At 39.6% G+C, this 21,200-nt stretch overlaps 1 protein-coding gene and 2 long non-coding RNA genes across 5 annotated transcripts; 2 read left to right on the forward strand and 1 right to left on the reverse strand.

Annotated features, from left to right (window-relative positions):
• The first annotated feature begins 1,717 nt into the window (after positions 1 to 1,717).
• LOC117594225 lies at positions 1,718 to 4,346 on the forward strand. The gene is made up of 4 exons (XR_004575590.1): positions 1,718 to 2,003; positions 2,232 to 2,302; positions 2,859 to 3,009; positions 3,283 to 4,346. It is a non-coding gene; the product is annotated as an uncharacterized LOC117594225 (long non-coding RNA).
• A 106-nt stretch (positions 4,347 to 4,452) lies between these two features.
• Positions 4,453 to 8,772, reverse strand: LOC117594224. 3 transcript variants are annotated; one of them, XR_004575589.1, is made up of 8 exons: positions 8,262 to 8,771; positions 7,099 to 8,037; positions 6,069 to 6,986; positions 5,763 to 5,855; positions 5,630 to 5,663; positions 5,420 to 5,511; positions 5,266 to 5,333; positions 4,453 to 5,158 (listed from the first exon to the last, which is right to left on the reverse strand). It is a non-coding gene; the product is annotated as an uncharacterized LOC117594224 (long non-coding RNA). The 3 variants fall into 3 exon arrangements; XR_004575588.1 differs by having other exon boundaries at positions 5,420 to 5,663; positions 8,403 to 8,772; XR_004575587.1 differs by having other exon boundaries at positions 5,420 to 5,663; positions 8,262 to 8,772.
• Positions 8,773 to 14,891: 6,119 nt separating this feature from the next.
• Positions 14,892 to 17,802, forward strand: LOC117594222. The gene is made up of 8 exons (XM_034291308.1): positions 14,892 to 14,942; positions 15,747 to 15,893; positions 16,101 to 16,181; positions 16,400 to 16,480; positions 16,588 to 16,700; positions 16,835 to 17,212; positions 17,502 to 17,635; positions 17,721 to 17,802. Exons 2-8 carry the CDS (start codon positions 15,752 to 15,754, stop codon positions 17,782 to 17,784), a joined length of 993 nt encoding a protein of 330 aa, XP_034147199.1. The 5' UTR covers positions 14,892 to 14,942; positions 15,747 to 15,751; the 3' UTR covers positions 17,785 to 17,802.
• Positions 17,803 to 21,200: the final 3,398 nt, after the last annotated feature.

Raw genomic sequence — 21,200 nt, forward strand, 5'->3', positions numbered from 1 at the left:
AGGAGGTTTTGTAGTACGCTAGTTAGCTTCGTGGCTGGACAACGTGCCGCCACAAAGGTCCGGCTCCACTCATTCACTCTTGAGTATGTAAAATGGCTGCCAAGTTCACGCTGCGAGTTTCGGTCTAATCGAAGGGGTTTCTTAGACACCCAAGCACGGACTTGCCTTCTATGCTTTTACTGTGGAGTAGACAGAGCAAGTCATATGCATGCATTGTTACAGGGGAGAAGGTGATATTTTTTGTACAGGTGTGAAGGTACAGGTTCCCACCTGCTCGTGCATTGCCTTCCCTCAGGGCTTGGTTCTCCTCCCTCAAGAGCTTGGTTTTCATTCTGGAGTTTCTGGAAATCTACATAAAAAAATTGAATAAATAAAAAAACAACAACAAAAGGCACTATTTTCAATATTGTTAAAACACTGGACATTAAGACATAAAGCGTATGGGTGGTCTCTTAAGTCGTACAGTGGGCAGTAAAACGTAGATTTGCGCAACCCAGTCCAAATCACACACCAGTCAAACCATGGAAAAATCTTTCAGGTGCTCACCCCACTAAAAAGAGACTGTCCACAAGATGCTCTGATGGTTGGTTCATATTTGAGAGAGGACACTACTTAGGATCCTCATATTCATAACACTGTACACTAGCACCAGCCTGTAAGTACACCATTTCTGAGGTAGGTAGCACCTCTGTTACTTTATTAAATGATCCAAATAATTGTAAATTGTAAACACGGTGTAGGGTAATATGCCATATGGATTTGGATATGGGAACATCCAAATCAATTTTATTTCTGAAAATCATTTATGGCACTTGCATTCACAGTTTGTCTGACAATCAACTTCATGACACGTGTCTCCCTCTCCTGGCTGGAGTTGGTACAACTGCTAAATTCTCCGTAGTTGATGAATTTTAGCGTATCTCCACAGGGAAGAGTGTTTTTGTCGACCTCACTTGGTTGGCATTAGGAACAACACGTGCTATGGCATCGCGTCGTATTTTGTGAGTAGCAATAAATGTTCCAACACCTTGTGGAATTAATTATTTCATCCAAGTATGTGCCCGTACTATTACACCAGAACTAAACACCAATACACCGCAACGAAACGCTGGTGTTGACCTCAACCCGATTAGCCCAAAAACGAGTGTGCAATAGTAGCCTATTCACCGTGGGCAAATGCTATTGTTTGCTAGGCAAAACTCGTCTGTGCATTACCAAACCTTCATCATATCAGACCGGGAAAGACGACGTGTTTGTAGCCTATTCGTTTAGAAAAGAGGAGAATTCACAATAAATCCCTAAACCAGGGCGAGGATTCAAGGTGAGCGCGGAAGCCTAACGGATGAGAGGATAATTTTACAATTCATTCAAAATCAACTTTGATATATTCATTTTATCGCCTATTCCCTATGGGCACAATGCTATTGTTTTTTTTCACCCAAAGCCTTTCTATAGCATTCATGTGAATAAGATATACAATCGGTAGGAAGCTATGATTTCGTTTATTATGTTGTCGGGGACCCGGTTTATGTACAGAATCCGTTGGCTATCTGTCGTTCCAATGAGCTTCCGTATAATACACTTGTTTAAAACACGTTTCATTTATGGTCTATCCTTTTATAACCCAGCGGAAGAGGGAGAGTTGTGGTGTGTCGTTGATTAATTATTTATTTTTTGCGTTTAGCTGAGTCATTAGTTCGCTAAGTTACCTATCGTTTTTGCCGCTAACCAGCTAGCGCCAGTAGCTTGCTAGTTAGCCAGCTACTATAGGTTACCTATGGCTTTCGCTAACCCGTTAGCATGTTGCGCGCTATTCTTTGTTTCTGTTTTCGATTCATATATTTATTGTGTTTCTGCTTATATAAATTAAACTTACTTACCCTCTCCCCCTCAGCTCCTCTGGCTATCCCCCATTCCACTAACAGGTTTATCAGTCAGGGATCAGATGATCCAAGGAATTAATAAATTAATTCCATCAAAATGGGACAACATCTCTGATGATGGTAAGAATGATGTTAGAATAACCCGTTAGTAAGTAGCTTGCTAGTTAGCCAGCTCCTATAGGTTACCTATGGCTTTCGCTAACCCGTTAGCAAGTAGGCCGCGCTAGCCAGCTGGCTACTTAAGATGTGAGTGGTCGTATTTGTTATGTAACGCTGCGAGTACAGCTCCGGTAAAATAAAAATTAGAGAGACCACTGAACCATTGATCTGTTCTTTTCCCGTGAGCAGAGTAGGGCCGAGCCAGGGATGCCTGTCCGCGGGAACCAGAGCCGGTGCTATCTATAACCTCCAGTACCCAGGTGAGAATTGTCCTACGTGCTGGTTCCTGTTGTGACTACCAGAGTGGTCCTTGTTTTTGTAATGTAACGCTGCGAGTACAGCTCCGAAAAAATTCAGAGACCTTTTATCTTCTCTTTCCCCATGAGTAGAGAGTGGCCTATATAAGGGAAGAGAGCCAGGGCAGTAGCCTAGCAAAAGTGTAGGGTGCATGTGGCATTCTGTAAATGCTTCTATTTGTGTAGTACAGAGTTGTACAGTTTCTCTCCATCTTTCTTTCTGCTATGATTACAGAATGTGTGTGTGTGTCTTTGCTATTAATATTGTGAATCCAACGACACCAGGCCGGTGCTAATCGCACCTGTAGTTCCTAAGATAGTCCAAGCTGACGCAATCACAAGCCAGATTTTCAAATGAGAGTCAAACTCTTGGGGGTCCAAGTTGTTTTTATCCCTAAACCTAGTCCTAGTCAAACCCTTACCCCCTAAATTCTTAACCCCTAACCCATTTCACAGGTGAAGCTTTTGGAATATATAGATCTGTGTGTGTGTGTGTGACATGTGTTTGTCTTGTTTGCAGAATGGTACAGAATACCCTGGGCCCGGTCAGTGGACTCAACCTTTAACCACACAACACCTTCCATGGGAGGAACTGAACCTACTCCCTCCTCACCCTTCTGGCTGCTTCTTCCCTTACATGGATTTCCACACATCCTGTAACACTCTGGCAGGTGTGTATTGACATTCAGATCATACATTCAAAATCTCTTTCAGACAACTACATGTCTGAATGGGTACTTTGGCTAGGATCCCAACATTTAGTCCAGGGGACACCCATATATTGATATACACATTTAGTTCAAATGCTAATGTCCACTTGACATTTCCAGAGCATGGCTCACTCCTCTTATGGGATCACAACTATGCTTTTGGTTAAAAATGTAAGTCACTAAGTATTAACTTTCATTAACATGGAGTAAATCCACTTTATTTTTTACACACAGGATACTACGTTGATCTGTGGACATTTATGGCACTTGCATTCTGACAATCCACTTCATGACGCAGTCTGTGTAGCCCTCTCCTGGCTGGATTTGGAACATAATGCCACAGTGCACGGAGGGTGATCAGGCCCAGACTTGCTCTGCTCATAGATTCCCAGTGAGCAGAGTATGGCCTACATAGGGCTGGCTGGCTGCTTATCTGCCTATATAGGGCACCTATTTCCAGTAGCCTCCAGTAGCTAGGTGGGACTTGTCCTACGTGCTGGCTGCCAGTGCATGGAGATAGTAGTACGTGACCAGGCCAAGGCATGTGCTCATGTTCCCAGTGAGGGTTGCCTATATGGGGGACCAGAACCCAGGCAATATCCAGCCTCCTGTAACTCCCCTGGGTTAGGGTTTTTATATAATTCATTGTCTTTCTTATAGATGTGTGTGTGGAATTCCCCCTCCCTCATCCGATGTTTAGAGGGTCCTCTTGAAATTATTTAAGAATCTGACCCTTTTTATAACTGCTATTGCCTGTATATTTGTGTGTTACTTTTAGCCACCAGACCTACAAGATGAAAAAGCCAATATGGCTATTTCTCTCCCCCTCTACAACCGATTTGAAAGCTAAGGGCAGGGTTCTAATCTGGGTGAGTTTTCAGTGACTTCTACTTTAAAAAGGGAAGAGAGACAGACTCTTCTTAGGCCCTAAGCTCCTCTGAACCCACAACTTATCAAGAGTTACTGTAAGTTACTTCAGGTCATACACCATTCTGAGATTTTAGCCCACTCTCAATCCTGATTTAGGCCCTCCTGGTATGACAGATAGACAGATAGCAAAGTTGGCAGCCTTTATTACACCTTCCCTGCCCTCTGTGCAGACCTCTGAGAAAGTTAAACAGAATACTACACAATGGATGGAGGTTAACATGTTTATTTTGAGGGAACACTATGATACAGTGCTAGCAGAGGGTTTAGAGAAGTTAGAGGACTTTAATAAAGCAATATAAATCAAATTTATTTATAAAGCCCTTTTTTACAAAAGAAGTGGTCACAAAGTGCTTTTACAGAGACACCCGGCCTTAAACCCCAAGGAGCAAACAACAGTAGTGTTGAATTTCAGTGGCTAGGAAAAACTCCCTAAGAAGGCTGAGTTTTAGGAAGAAACCTAGAGAGGACCCAGGCTCAGAGGGGTGACCAGACCTCTTGTGGCTGTGCCGGGTGAGATAAGAGTCCAATTAAAATAATTAATACATTTCTTGGCTGAATCCAGTGTCTATTTTACTGACACCTCAGCTGACACTTTGAGATCTATGCTACAAACCTCTAAAAGGCCGTCAACGCAGACATCTCTGACCTTGGACCCAATGGAATTTCCACCACTGCCTAAGACCCCTAGGCCCTTTTCATATGCTCAGGCAGTAACAAAGCCTAGATCTAGACCCAACGCTGTCTCACATCCAGTGGGCCCACAAACCACAATTCCTCATACACTGTTAATCCCAATTTACCCTGGAGTCTGCCGTCTAACCATTACCCCAGTTTAAATCCTAACCTTAACCTTTCCCCTAAACCTAAACTTAACCTTCTCCCTGTGCCTAACCCCCTCTCCCGTAACCCTAACCGGTCACTTCCCTAGGTACCTAAATCAACCCCAATTTCTACCTAACCAGTCATTTAACTTGAACTCATCCCTCACTCCAGGAGAGGGGTGTGAGGGTTCCTTAGACCCTCTTAGTCCCTGGCCTTAGCCCTTGTTTTAAATCTGGTTCCCTCTAAAGGAATGTTTCTGTTCCTCCCCTTGTTCATGTTGAGCTTTTATTTTCTTCCCGGATGGGATTGCCTCCATGCACTCCTAGACAGTCTTCCATCCTCTAGGTTCCGTTGACTCCTGTGAAAACAATAAATAAGAAATGAGCATCAATATCAATGGTCCCTAACCTACATAGGTCCCCGATCCCCCGTACAGTGGAGGTCAGTGTAGTGGTAGAACCTTACCCGCATCGAAACGTCCCTTTCACATTAACTGAGGCTCCATTATTAGGGGAGAACTGTACTGCCTTCTTCTGTAAAGGAAGGTCAGGCAACAGTGCAAGTTAGTGGTCCTAAGGGAACAGAGGAGGTGAATACTAAAAAACAACTTCCTACTTACTCGAATGTTGCACTCCCCTGTAGAAACGCAATTTCTTGGATGTCCCCTCCAGGACCAGAGACCAGGAGTTCTCGGGCAGTGTCAAACCAACCCTCAGAAGGGACAATGGTTAAAACGGGTGGACGTGAGGTGATGATGGGTTACATATTAAATAAAAGTTATCACATAAGTGCATCCCAATCATAGTCCCCTTTAAACAATTTTACAAACCTGCCCACTGGGTCGATTGCCACACGCCGGGAACCTAAGACACACCCAAATACAAGCCAAAATAATCGTGATTGGCCCATTGATTTAGTTAAACCTCTGGTGGTGATAGGCGATTCCAAGTTGGCTCGTATACCTGCCTTTATGGATGCCCAGGTACAGGTGGACAGCTTCCCAGGGGCCTCTCTCCGCCATCTGGATGAAGTGGTCAAAAAACTCCAACCTAACCCTTTCATAGAAAAAGTGGTGTTAGTTGCAGGCTTGAAAAACAGGCTCAATCTTCAAACATTACTCCCCGCCATGCAAAAAATTACAATGTTTACTAAAAACATGTAATAGTAAATTCTCCAACGCTGTGTTGTATGTTCGAATGATACATTTTTCGGATAGAGTGGCAGAACCTCAACAGACTTGTCTACGGGGGCTCAATTAATACAATTACCTTGATGAACTGAGCAAACTTCGCTTTTAAGTGGGATCCAGTTCATTCGTCGGTTGGAACTGCCTCTCAGATCCCAAAATGATGGCTCGACCAATTACACATGTTAGGGGAGAACAATGTCAGAGTACAATGTCAGAGTTTGTAAGAAAATCAGTCAACATTACCAATCCACCATTCTCTCTGAAATGGAGAGGGGCCTTACTAGGCCGTAGTGAGCTCTATGGGGATGTAAAGGTTTATAATTGGATGGTTATCCTGTAAGACCGCTTTAAATATGTCACAGATTTCCCTCACGTACCTTTCACAGACCCCTCGAGGTGGGAGCCTAGACTCTGTATCAGGCCCCATACAGGTTCTGATACAGAGGGACCTAGAAGCCTTAAATAACCTTAGGCCATGACCACCAACAAAACAACCTCTCCAAGGAGCAATTTAGGGCAATCGGTAGCCTGGGTAACAACCCTAACATCGTCATCAAACTAGCAGTTAAGGGCTCTCAGATTGTTATTATGGATCGAGTGCAATACATCATGGAAGCTAATAAAAAATGGAACAATCAATCAACCAACAAACCTACCAACCAATCAAATGTATTTATAAAGCCCTTTTTACAACAGCAGTTGTCACAATGTGCTTTACAGAGACACCCGGCCTTAAACCCCAAGGAGCAAACAACAGTAGTGTTGAATTTCAATACTGAGCATTGTACTCCATTATCTCATTCTATTCAATTAGAGACAGGAAATTATTCAAGAACTAATTGTACAGCTACATGACACTCATCTCAGATAAACAAATGACTTACCTTTTGGGCCCTGAGGAAATATTTCTATTTGCTCCCCAAGATCCTTAAGGACCCGGAGAAATGGTCGGTCCCCTTTCAGGTTCCACTATTGTCAGCGGTTGTTGTTCTGAATCCTATAGAGTGGCGAGTATATAGATTTCTGACTTAACCCTCTATCTCAAAAACATGCTAGCTATATAAAAGATACATATGACTTTGTAAATAAATGAAAGGGATTGACCTTACCAATAAATGCCTTCTTGTTCTCAGTAGATATTAATTCCTTGTACACCAATATTGAGACAGCGTTGGGCCTAAAGGCAGTCTCCAGGGCCTTCCATAATTCACCAGACCCTAAACAACCAGACAGGGCTATCCTGGGTTTACTAGTGGTTAGTTTGACCATAAATGATTTTGAATTAAATAAAAAAATATTACCTTCGGATCCAGGGTAGAGCCATGGGCAAAAACTTTGCCCCTGCTTATTACACAATGTACAACAAGATAGAATTCATAGATACACAAGCTCTGAGACCTAGGGGTTATTCCAGACGCTTCTTTAGGGACATTATAACAGAAATTGAAGAGGTCTTCCAAACTGACTGAGTAATTATAGCTTTTGTGTCAACTTTCTCTTCCTTGGGAGTGGGGCTTATCCCCAGCCTCAAATCTCATTTCCAACAGACCCAGCAGGAAATAGGGGTCCATTCCACCCTCAATCCAATTAATAAACAAAACGGGAGGATAATGCAAAATATATTTTAAATATGATTTGCCTTGTGAACACCTTCTCAGGCCTGAGAGCACCCATATGGCAAAGAATGGACCTCACAGCAACCAATGTTGTCTATGGTATTAGGTGTAAACAATGCCTTCAATTATACATTGGGGAAATGAAGAATGCCTTGGGTGTTAGACTTAAACATAATTTATACCACATAGGAAAGAATGATGGAGCTACGGTACTATACACCCATTTCCAAACCCACACCATAGATAACATGACAATCTGTGGCCTAGAAAACAACCAGAGATGGCCTAAAACACAGAAACATAAGACAGAAAGACACTGGATTATAATTTTAAATACTATTGATCCTATGGGACTAAATGAAAAATATTAATTACAAAACAGACACTTACCTTACAGGGAGAGGAGGGTCCGGGGAATGAAGGGAATCCACCCTTAGGGTTGAGATAATAAAAAAATCTGTCACTTGCCTAGAACTATAAGAATGTTCCTAATAAATGTGTGTAAATTTGACGTGTGTTGTCATTTTCAATTTTAAGAAAAATCGTTTATATATGCATGGTTTGCACTTGAATTAGCCCACCTCAAGGATTCTGAGGAAGCTAACAAACTGAGCACTTGTACATGCAATTGTTTCATGGCTAGATAGAGAACTTACCTTTTAACATTGGATTTTCCCTTTGGCTTGTTGATATGTTTTTTACTTACGTGTGGAGCTTCTAATTGGGTATATTCTGGCTATACTCAGTTAGCTAGCTAACGCGGCACTTAAAATTTGTAATGAACATATAGAACTTACTTGTGAATTGTTGGGACACTCCTTTAAAGGAATTTTTTTGAATGTTCCAGCGCACTGTGTGGGTTCTCCCTCAAATTGAGATTAAAATTGATCCGTGGGGGTAGCTAATTGAAACGATCATGCCGACTGGTCACAAAAACTCAGTTAATCCCGCCACTTAGTTTTATGAGGTCTCCCATAGGATAAAAAAAAGGTGTCTGCTTTGGTCTAACTGGTGACGGAATTATTTTATTGGGATCGTATGGCTGTTTGAACTTTGATCCTCTTTTAAATTTATCTATCAATTTATTCCGAATAATAAACCACTACTATTGGTAGGGTCTCTTTTTTCTCTTGTTACCCCCCTCCTTTTCCCTTTTCCTTCCCCCCCTCCCCTTTTTTTATTTTAGGATATTCCACACACACTGTCAAAGTTGACGTTTTTTTAATCAATTACTGGCATGAATAAATGTTACTTTCTCTAATTATAATTTTGTGTGGGATCAATAACACTCTGTCTATATGCACCTATTATTATTTTTTATAAATACCATGAATATTTTCTGTTTTTAATCATTGAACCTACAGTCTGTGTAGTAGTTGTTGTTATTAACAGGCATAGGCAGGTCCCAACTGTAAAAGAGACTTTGCTTGCTCTCAGACTGTGTTGTTCCTTGTTCAAAAAAACACAGTGTTGCCTTTAAAGGGTACCTGAGCCCAGGGACATTTCAATGCAGGCTGCCTGTGTATGGAGCAGGGAATGGCCTGGTCTTATAAACACCATCTTTATTTAACTTATATCAACAAACCAAATCTTCTAATGTTTCCAAATGACGGATATCTACAAATGGTGTATTAGTACAAGGGGGGGGCATATAACCACACAAAGGAATTGTATACATCTCTATGTAGTAGGCAGTTTCAAACAACATTGTACATACAGATTTGTACAGAGTGACAAAGAACAAAATGTAAACTTGTACAAATTAAACATCATGTTTTTGATATATATTGCATTAATATGCCCAAAGCTCTATCTTCACACCGCTGAGATGACAATGTCACTCATTCAGCCATAAAAGATCTCTTCCTTCCCCACCAAATGATTTCCTTGTAACACCATAATCCCATAAGAGCTCTTCATTCACCTGAATATCTCGTAGGGCTAGGAAGAGTAAGGATTCCCTGGGTCCACCGGGAAGGTTCATGGTGAATCTATGTGGCTGCAAGTTGCATTTTTTACGAGAATGGTTCAATCTCCTTCCAAATGTGTCTTTATCTGGGTGACAGTCACATGGGAATTTCTGTGCATCAATGCACAGGGGCTCACTTCCCTTGCCTTTGAAGAAGAACATGTAGGACATATCTGTGAGGCTCTCCATCCTCTTCTCCCCTTCAAGCCTGGAGATTACTTCACCATGGTAGTCGCAAACAATTTGGTTCCGGGAGAAGGGCATGGTAGCAATGACACCTGTGTACAGAGCAAAGTATTTTCATATTTATTTATCTCAACAAAAGGTAAAAATGTGCACTTTCATCAAGACATGGGAGAAAACATATATTGCCCTGTAGAGGAGGAGATACACCGTCTCCAGTCACACTACAATTGTTCAAAGAACAGTCATGAAAATGTTTACTTACCTTTGCCTTTTCCCTCAAAGTGTTTGAGAGCCAGTCCTTTCCATTTTTGCTCAGTGATGGAACGGATAATGGAAACATCATTTTCTATATGTTTTCGTGAATGGTCCAATTGGACTGGGGTAACCCAAGCCTCCAGAACATGAGCCACAGACGGTATGTTAGTTGTCCATGAGGTTTGGCCTTTTATGACACGTTGTACTCTAGTTTCCTGGTGGTTTGGCACCTGACCTTTCCATGGAGTGGTCTATTAGGGAAAAGTTAATTCCATAGCATGAACATGACACAAAATCACATGAACCTGTCATGCATATAAAATAAGCTGAAAAGCACTTACCAATTATATACTGTATACGCTGCTTATACTGAATCCACCTCCAGTAGAAGTAATAGCTGCGATAAGGTTCAATTCCTGTTCTTGTAACCTGTTGTTCAGTAGGTGGACTTCCGTCCAGGGTTACAGGGAAAATGTCCTTAAATGCATCCCAATCTCTTGGTACAATCGATGACTGAGATGTACTGTAAGATTAAATCAAAATCTGGGTTAGGTTTAACCCTACTCCTTTTTACCACACACTCCATTTGATCATATTTTTTTGGGTACCTCTCCTGCCCCTCCTGTGCCTCATGAGATGATTGGTTTTCAGGGGGGGGGCTTCCCCATCGCAGCACTTGCGGTTTCCCTCTCCATGTGAGTGGTGAAAGCTGCAGTGTCCTGTCTACTGTCTTGTTTCACCAGGTGTTGATACCTGTTTCCATAGAAACAAGGTGTGGATTAAATCAAACATCAAAGAGGACCAATGTATTCTAACGCAGGACTCCTTACACAATATACTTTGAAGACTTATACTTAATGGGTGGTGTGAAGTGTACACTCACATGTTACATAGACGTTCAACATCAGTGACTGGATTTGTTAGCGGTCCTCCAGATGATCCCAAGAAAAACTTGTCCTTATCATCGGTTTCTGGAGATTGGTTTATTAAATAGCCTGGCCTAATGTTGGTGAAGTAGCAATTAAACCACTGTGGAAAGAGTAGATCAGTATTCATCATCATCATTGCCTCGCAGTACTGAAAGGGAATTATATTCTCATTTTCTGCCTAACTGTTGCGGATGCCTCCGGAACGCCTTCCTGGGAAGGTGTTCCGGTCCCGTCCCACCGGGAGGAGACCCCGGGGAAGACCTAGGACACGCTGGAGGGACTATGGCATCTCTGCTTAGACTGCTGCCCCCGCGACCCGGCCCCGGATAAGCGGAAGATGATGATGATGAATTTTAGAACTTACTTTCTCCTCTTCCTTACTGAGAGTGAAACAATTTAGTTCTCCAGCAGTTTCGAATGTTATTTGAATGAGGGACCCATCAGTTACTGCTTTCCTGTCGTTCCATTCCTGTGCCTGTGAATGCAAACAAATGGAAAAGAAACAAAATAAAGACTGGTTAATAAATGATAAAATGTGAGTCAGCTGAATTAAAAAATTATATCAGAGGTCACATTACATCAGTTTAAATTTAATCAAATTAGCATTGGATTTAATGAAACACCAAAAAATACTTTCCTTGAATTCAATAACAGTTCTTGGACTTTGATGGTGGGCCCAAATCATGATTGCAACACAGTAATGCCGAAAGGCCGTTTTCCGTTTCGGTGTGACTTCTTGTTTGTGAGAGAGTCTTGTGAAAATGTCCACCATGTCCCCCTTTGCCAGACTAAGAACAATGCTGTAAATAAAGAGAACATTTTACAATAACCAACATAATCGGTGAAATGAACGTCCACTAGATGGCACAATAACACTGAATCTGATCAAGGGATGTTGCAGTTGAAAATTAGATATAAAGGGCTGCTACCCATATTAAGAAGTTGAATTAACTGCCAGTTAGCACTTTCTGACTTACATTTCTAACCAAACACATAGTTGTCATTCCAAAACAAATTGATCACATACCATCAACATACAATACATATGTACCTTTTAGTTTGCCTCGTGGTAAAATGGGTAAGAAAAAAACCCTTTTCCAGAAAATATTCAGCCAATGAATTGCAAGACGGGTCCTTCTTCACAATTTCCTTGACCTCGAACATGTTTAAAGTTCTCCCTTGGTTAGCCCACTTCCTCTGTGATTGCTTTGCCCTCATGATTTCTCTTTGAATAGTCTCAGCGTTATCATGTTTCATGCAGGTCTTTTTGAGATGGGAAGAAATGCTTTCCTGTGGCTTGCGGCATATGAGACAGAACACCACATTTCTGTCTGTAGGGTTCCTATATTCAGAAAACACACACACAATATTTTTGACTTGATAACGTTGATGGTTATGTGTTTCTTTATAGCTATCGTCGTCACAAACATTTATTTAAGTAGAAAAGTCTAATTAATGCTAAACAGTCACACACACTAATTTATTAGCACTTACATCATTCACCAAGGTTATCGTCTTTACTTCTTAAAACCTCTTGTGTCTGCTCCACTTCTTTCTGCTTCTTTCTGCTCTGACGAGATTTCATCAACCATCTCATCGCCTTTAAGTGATTCTGCCAGCCTTCAATCGGTCAACAGTCGGAGTGCCTCTTTTATTCAATTAATTTGCATGCTCTGCCTACTATCACTCCAGTGGCACTGTTACGTGCACCAGTCAGCATTGGATCCACCGGCGATATTCACCCCTACCTGAGTGAATCACGTAAATTCATAAATATGCCATACCCCCAAGGCTAATTGATCTTCAGTTGAATCTACATTATTTTAGGGAGGGAAAGAGAAATTAAATCGCACACAAATCATATCGTCTATCTTTGAATTTTCTCTGCTAATTTTACAGAAGATTCCCAGATCGATAGCCCCATAACCCACCGGAGAGAGTTGCAAAGACGCGCAGTTCACAGCCTATTCATTTTTGCCCTTGTCTTTTTCTAATAGGTCCTATTGGTTTTTCGATTACATATTGATGTCCTTTATCGAAAAATATTCTATGCCAGTAATCTATGACACTGCAGCTATGCATTGACATTGAAAAAAAAAAGTAGTGGCGGCTTTAGTGTTAATGCCTACATCTTCGCAAAAATATATATCATATCTACACAAATAATATCTACACTTTAATCTGTGAACATTGGTTGGTTTTACTTTCTACTACATGAAAATAATGTCAAAACTAAAACGAACTATGAATGGATTAAGATGTGAAAAATTCAAATGTGTTATATTCTCATTTTAAAGTTATGTCAAGCTTAATAACTAATAAAAATGCTATATCCTGTATTTTGTGGAATTATTCTTTTGGATGTATGTTACTGACAAAAAAGACGACTTTAAACAAATTAAAATCAGCAAGTTAAGCAAGTTTAGGGTGGACGGTAAACGGACAAAAGACCAGTAATCAATGCAAAGTTTCCTTTTCAGTGCTATATGGCCCATTTTGATTAAGTGCCCACTTTCCGTCTCTTTCCAAAATAAAGTGTTAGAGTGACCTGTTGTGATAAGGGGAATCAAAAGGATTCAAAGATAGACAGTCTGTAACTGTGGCAAGAGACAGACTCACAAGGTCATCACACCTTCAATTGTTACAGTTCCCCTTACACCCCTTGGTACTTAAAATATAACCCTCCTCCAGCGTACTGACGCCTAAGATCCATTCATCTATTTGGGATACTCAGTCATGTAAATCTTGGATACGGTCAATACGTGTTTGTGAGTACATTTTTCTGGTAGGATACTGAGATCAATGAGGGCCACAAACTTGGGGAAAAACAATGCAAACTCACCTACTGCAATCAGACACATTGATCCTTGTATGATTAAAAGTAATCGCGTTTCCATGCGTAGGATACCATGCAGTGGGGAATGGCGAATTTGAGTCGGCCATAGGTTCTTTTTTACTCTACCAGTCAAATATTTTGTCCAAATGTAGTTCTTTTTCAGAAAGTTTTTTTTTAATGAGTCTGAGAAGTGTAGGGGGAGAGAGCAAATTGCAAAACATTGAAATGTACTCATCAGAGATACAGTATGACACTCCCTTCATACATGCCATGTTGATTTGTCTCAAAATTAACTTTATTAATAGGATCTCAGATACAGGGCCAACATGCAGGTTGACATTCAAAGCTACATAACAGATTCATTTTTAAAAGCAATTTTAAAGGGCCTCTTTTGTTTGTAAATTTTGTATAAATTTGGTAGCAGTACAAAATGATCGAACATTTTAGAAGGATTGCGTTATGACCAGGGATGGCCATTCGAGGCTGCATTGCCGTTCTTATAGGAGCAGGATATTATGCTAGTAGTGCCAACTCTGATTTTTTTTGTCTCAAAATAAAAGCCATGATTGAAATATATAAGGCAAAATAGTTAACTATCTAGACTGTACATTTTATGTTTAATGTCCGTTCCAATGTTATTTTTTTCTATTCTTTTTCACAGACTACATTGTTAACTATATTGCCTATTATTGTGATAAAGAAAATAACGCTAATGAGGCCTCCAATGGCCATCACCAGTTATGACCTTCATACGCGCTTCAATTATGCTTCGAAAGATTATTGACAAAGAGATCAAATAAATAAAGTGTACATCCCATCGAACTTTAATGAAAATGTTGCATGGACATGTACATACTTGATTTTCGATTGCTCTAACGGAGTGTGCAATACAAACAATCCATAAAAATTGTTACAGTGTCCAAATCTGTTTCCTATCTGGTACATTACATAATTGTATATTAGCACTCCATGAAACAAACAACACTGGCCTTCGTTTGGGGACATCCTGTGAGCCATTCTGGTAGTTGGCTTGCCCCTTCCTGGTTGAAACAGCCCTGTCTTCAGGTTAGGAATATCTAAAACACAGATATTCAGAGACAAGATACATTGTGTGAAATTGCCTTGCAACTCATTACGAACATCCATCACCTGCATGACTCATGTGAGTATTTAGGTATTTTACAAAGAAGTTTCAATTTCAGTTTCAATAACGGACCCTTGAATTAATTTAGAATTCCATGCTATCCTCTCGATGCTCCCTGGCTGAAATGTGGACCTGGCTATACCTGACAGAGGACCCGATTCATTCACCAGCCTAAATTGAATATATATTTTTTGTACACTTCTTTGATATTGACCACTTTGATCATTTGGTCCTTAAGTTATTTCTGTCACCGCCTTTCATTATTACAGGACACGTTCCAATTTTGGTTAATAATATAATAAGTGTTTTATGTTAATAATAATACCTGAGTTATCGGTCCGGTATGTTTTGCATGTGTACAAACCTGTTTTAACAGTTCAAAACAATGAATAACCTTCTAAATTCTGGCATTTTTTTATTACTGTTATGCGATATACCTCTTTATCTAAATAGTCTATTAAGCAACTTTTTTCAGTCTAATTATCCTATTGGATTAATTGGACCATATGTCCGATTGATTATTACTACAAATTAATAATGAGAATAATTTCCATATTAACTTGTCCTATGGTTGTTAAAATTGCATTATGGCATTTAACATATATGTATAAATGTATTTTCATTTACTCTCATATACTGCATTTAATATAATGTTTATATTTTTGTTGTTTGTTTTTAAGAACCACATAGGACCACTGGTTACACTCACGTCTTCCTTGGTTGTCACTGGAAAGACAACCCTAACCCTAATACCGAAAATTACTTCTACCACAGTAACCACATCTTTCCCATATCCATCATGTAAAATCATATATGTTTTAGGCAACATGAGAAGACGGATGAGAGACAGATATGCTGACGTTAGCAGGGAGATTGTTGCAATGATTGCAGAACATTGTGCTGTTGAGCAAAGACTTCACAATATTGTCAATGATGTCTTGGCTCGGCATTCAAATCAATCTGAGCCCCGTAAGTTGAACAGAAATCATTCAAGTAATACGTCAATATTTTTCTAATGTTATTATAGTGACTGCTATCACTAGTCGATTTTATCTATGTAGTGAAGTATTGTAGTTGTTTAGTAGATGGAGTTGACATATCTTTAGGTGTTTGAATGTGTGATTTTAATGTTTTTCAATAAGGAATTCCAATTGTAATATTTCGGGATTTTTGCAGAAGCTGTTTCGTTGCGGGAACGAGACACAGACCCAAATCAAATTACCACAAGGACAATAAATACAGAAACAGAAGCCAGAGGTTGGGATCGATTTCGTTTATATATATATATATACACTTTCTACAGTATTTAAAAATTACTTGATAGAGCAATGGCACATTCCTTTTAGGTAATTTCGATCACGAGACATATTTGTCCACAAACACATTGGGGCATATGTTGACATATGTTTAGGTGGATGTGATTTTACTCTCTTTCAATAAGGAATTCCAATTGTAATATATGGCGATTTTTGCAGAAGCTGTTTCGTTGCGGGAACAAGACACAGACCAAAATCAAATGACCACAATGCCATTAAATATAGAAATAGAAGCCAGAGGTAGGGATCGATTTCTTTTTTTTAATATATATATATATATACACTTTCTACAGTATTTAAAAATTCACTTGATACGTTATTGACACATTTCTTTAATTCCTGATCAGGAGACATGTTGTCAACAAACACATTGGGTTGCTTCTCGCAAAGCAATACTGATGAAATTACAGATGAGCAGATTCTGGAGATCCTTGACCCAGACAGAGGGACCGATGATACAGTAATTGCAGTTTTGTTAAAATATTATTTAACCTGTTAATTAAAATGTATCAAATTATACAATTTACAAAAGTTCATCCCTGTTTCCTCTTCGGTCTTTCCCTCTTATCTCCTTTCATTTCCTTCCCTCTCTAGATGGATGATTCAATGTACAGAACAACAGCTGCAGACAACACACAAAGCATTTTTCATCTTTTTGAGCAGTTCAAAACAGTGGAAGATTTCCTCAAAGATGACAACATGCATGTATCAGTAAACCCAACAACAGTGACAATTTTGGAGCAGACCTCTAATCTGGACTTTTCCTTTGACATTGACGGTGTCGTGATAGAACTTGAAGGAATGTCAGCTGTTAAAATACATATCCAATATCTGAAATTTCCAAAAGCCATCAAGACAACAATTCGACCAGTGTTTCATCTGCTCAAAAAGCATGTCAAACCAAAACATTACTCCACCAGGGGCTTTAAATGCTTCCAACATTCACAAGGGATGACCCTTGCACAATCACAGGTAAATTTGGAGTGATAACAATCAAAGGTGAAGGTTGTACATTCAAGAAAGATCAAAAAACATGGTGTGTTATTGTTTTTTACAATTATGCAGTGATTTTTAAAAATCAGTAAAAAAATAATAAAATGTCAATCAGTATAATGTAGGTATTTGAAAATACATTATGTCACTTATAAAATGTACAACTAAAAAACTATTCTAAATGATTGTTGGAATTAATGTAAGGAGCGGCTGTTAATGAAATTCAAAATAGGTCTGTATAATCACTTTTTTTTTATATTCACTGTAGGGATGGGAAATAACACTCTGTCTCATTCCAAACAACCACAACGGGGATGTATCAATTGACTCAACCATCGGGATGGTGGAAAAAGCTGTTGAATATTTCAACGCTGTTCTGGAAACCTTCTGCAGTTTGTTAAGGTGTGTTTCAGCAAAGGATATGAAGCGGCCCACAATGCAAAAAAACAAACTATATGACCTATCACGTGTCAATGTCCTGAAACAGGATCAAGACTTCATTTTTCAACTTCTCGACCATGCAATTCAAACCCAACCCATCACCTGCCTGAAACCAATATTCATTATGAGTCAATTTGGGCAAAAAGATAGGTTGCCCCTGAATTTGTCTGAGCTGTACAAAAAGGAAAGGGTCAGATGGATAAGCATCCATGCTGCCTGTGAAATAGGCTCAATACATGAAAATACACACCACCTGTGGTCCAAATATGCACTCCAACAACTTGTTGGATTAAAGGGGTCAATCTTTTGTGTATTCTCTCTACGTGAAGCTCTGAACTTTCGAACTAATACTGATGGAACATTTTTGGATGTCAGTAAAGATCTGCTAGAAACAACAAGGTTTGACCAAGACATAACATTTCTCCAACTCTATTCAGACACACCGCATAATAGGATGCAAAACTGGTTTTCACATCCAGTTTCAGGGGAAATTGTCTGTTGTGGCCTCATGCACCCACTGACAGCTAAAGCTATGTCAAGACGAAGCGAGGCATATCTCAGTCATATTGAAGATCTCATTGTGAAGCTTCAAGGTATTGTAAAAGCCAGATTTGAAATAGTAACTTGTGTCAAACCTGAACAGATTGCAGATACTGTGATCGGAGAAGACTTCTTTAATGTTGGCAAGCTAAAAAAGCTGCTTGAAGATAAGCCCATGTTGCTACCTTTTGCAGAGGACCAGTGTGGAAAAGGATTTATGAATGTGATTAAGGAAGTGCCAAAACATCTGTGCATCACCCTTAGATCTGCATACACCAGTGGGAAGTGTCAGGGCAAATTTATTGAGTCGTGGACAGCATTTCAGGCTGAGATGGCTTTGGAAATTTTCTTCTGGGGCCGACCGGTTAGCATTCATGACTCTATGCTTGCTGTTAATCTTGGTCCTGGGTTAAACAACGAACGTAGCTTATCATGGCAGAGGGGCATCTTGGGCTTAGCTCCCATAAACTCTGCTACAGTTGATGAGGACCCACCTCCTCTTTTTTATTGGTCAAAGAACAATTTGCAAAAGTCAAGAATAATCAGGTTATTTGGTTTTGCAGATAGCCTTGAGGGGGCATACCCTGTCATAGGCACTGAACTGTTAAGAATAATACTTTGTGACCTAGGTGAATCCACAGTTTTCCTCCTAGCTGCTTTAGCAAAGGACCAACCACCAACTAATGGAAAGTGCACTGGCGTTATCAGCAGAGAGCAGCTGCTGGAAGAGTTGGTGGAAAAAATGAAAAGATTTACCTACCCATCAACATTCAGTAGGGCAGCAGCAATCTTAGTTGACCATGGAAAGCCACTGAAAGATGTTTTGGAATCTGCTTTGGAATTCACAGGAATTCGATATTTTCCAGCTATAAAGGTAATTGATTCCTCCCGCAATCCAAAGGTCACATGGAACAAGAAAGACTACTTGAACGTTCTGGCACCACAACAGACCCCTTGTCTTGAAGCAATGGCTGCGGTTATGGAGGGAGATGTGGCTGTAAAACTGGTGAGCCTTGGACTCACATATGAGAGGAACCTCGCTGCAGCAAAAGCCAATGGAATGCCCTGGATAGAAGGTGTTCTAATTCGGCTGAAAGGGGAAAAGCAACTAAGCAGGGAACAGTTGTTGCAAGTCTGCATCTTTGTCAGTTGCCTAGCGTTGTTGAAACAAAGTGTCTATGTTGACTACAATGCACTGGGAAGGCTTGCATTGCAGCTGCCCATCCCTCAGGCCAAACTGAAACTGTTGCAGATACAGAGTCCTATTCTTTTTGATGGACTGAGAAATCCACAGATTTGGAGACTGCACCACTCCATCCCTTACAAGATAATACCAATTGAGACACACAGAACAAAAGTTAAACCAAGTGCTTTGCATCACAACGACGAAGAATTACAACCTGAAGAAGATGTAGATGAATATGACGAAGAGCAAGGAATTATTTCAAAAACTCCTTCGATGGTTTTGCCTGCTGGATTAACGAGACTGTGGTCATCAAAAGAGCTCGACTTGGCATGTGAAGCAAAAAGGAGAGAAAGCAAGTCCATAAATTCAGCATACAGAGTTTATGTAGACCTGTGCTTCCAGAGTAACATACCAACTCGTACCCTGTGTGCATTTAAGAGAAAAATTAGACTACAGGCCTTTCGGTGAATCTTTATGCACTTAAACCTGATCAAAGTGTCTAGTTCAAAGTTATTGTTTGAAGGAACTAAATACACCAGAAATTTGTTAGACCAGTTGGAAAAACACAGGCAACATTGACATGACTTTATTATGAAAAATTAATGTGTGGTTATTTGAATAGATATACTAACAATTTTGTGTTTCATGTTGAGGACATATTTTTTTTCAACATCTTGATTTATTTTATATTTTGTCACCTACAGAGAACTTGTGTGTAGATCTTACTCACTTACAGCAGTTAGAGATTTGACATTACTATATCACCTTTGTATTATTATTAAACACCCAGTATACCTGAAAAAGCCTTACAGTGCCACATTGTCAACTGCCAATTGCTTAATGTACTGCAATGGCACCGTTCTAAAATGTTTCAGCTTTTGTTATAAAAGAGTTACACTGATAAAAATGGGGGAGGCGGTCAAAATGCAATGTCCCACTCATATAATGAAACATAAGGCCCTGTATTACTCTAATATATCTTACATTATACGTCAACAAACGCTAACACAATGTTACAGAACAACTGTTCCTTTCAGACCTGTTCACCAAGATAGCGTTGCCTGTTGCAAATCGAGAGAGCGGCTGTATATATTATTGCATATTGTTTAACCTAACATGGCCCCGCCTAGCCTGAATCAATTTTCTAAACCTGTAGGACGGTCAGCCGTGTCACATTTGGACTGAGAGTGACAATTCTATTCCATGGGATGTCTTTGTGTAAATAAAGTCAAAATAAAGAAAATTTGTGGTGTATAGAAGGTTATTCACATATTTACACACAGCGATACATTGTAGTGCTATTTCAGCTATGTTTATTTTTATACAGATTAATGCAACAAAATTATAAAAAATGCTTAAATATAAATATATAAATAATATAATACTGAGGTATTTAACAATAATTTACATACAAACATAAATAGGTATATATATATATATATATATATATAGTGCAACTATTTTAGCAATAAATAAGAATAACTATTACAAAGAAAATATTTGTGTTAAAACAACTACAATCCCGATAACTTCAAAAAAAATATTAAGTACTGAACATTATACATTATAACACTATTATAACACTATTATACTATACCACTATCATACATTCTCACAAATATTTACACTCTAACGCCTTTCATTGCCATTCAAAATCTTGTGGTTCTTGCTCCACAATGTAGACTGCAAAGAGACAAAAAAATACTTAGTGGAGTCAAAACTGTAGGCAGGTAATGAGTGTAAGTGTAAATGAATGTTTAAATAGGTGGAAACTCACATAAATGGTTCATGAACACGAGT

This window comes from Esox lucius, unplaced genomic scaffold, assembly GCF_011004845.1.
Source record: "Esox lucius isolate fEsoLuc1 unplaced genomic scaffold, fEsoLuc1.pri scaffold_55_arrow_ctg1, whole genome shotgun sequence".
NCBI classification, from domain to species: Eukaryota; Metazoa; Chordata; class Actinopteri; order Esociformes; family Esocidae; genus Esox; species Esox lucius.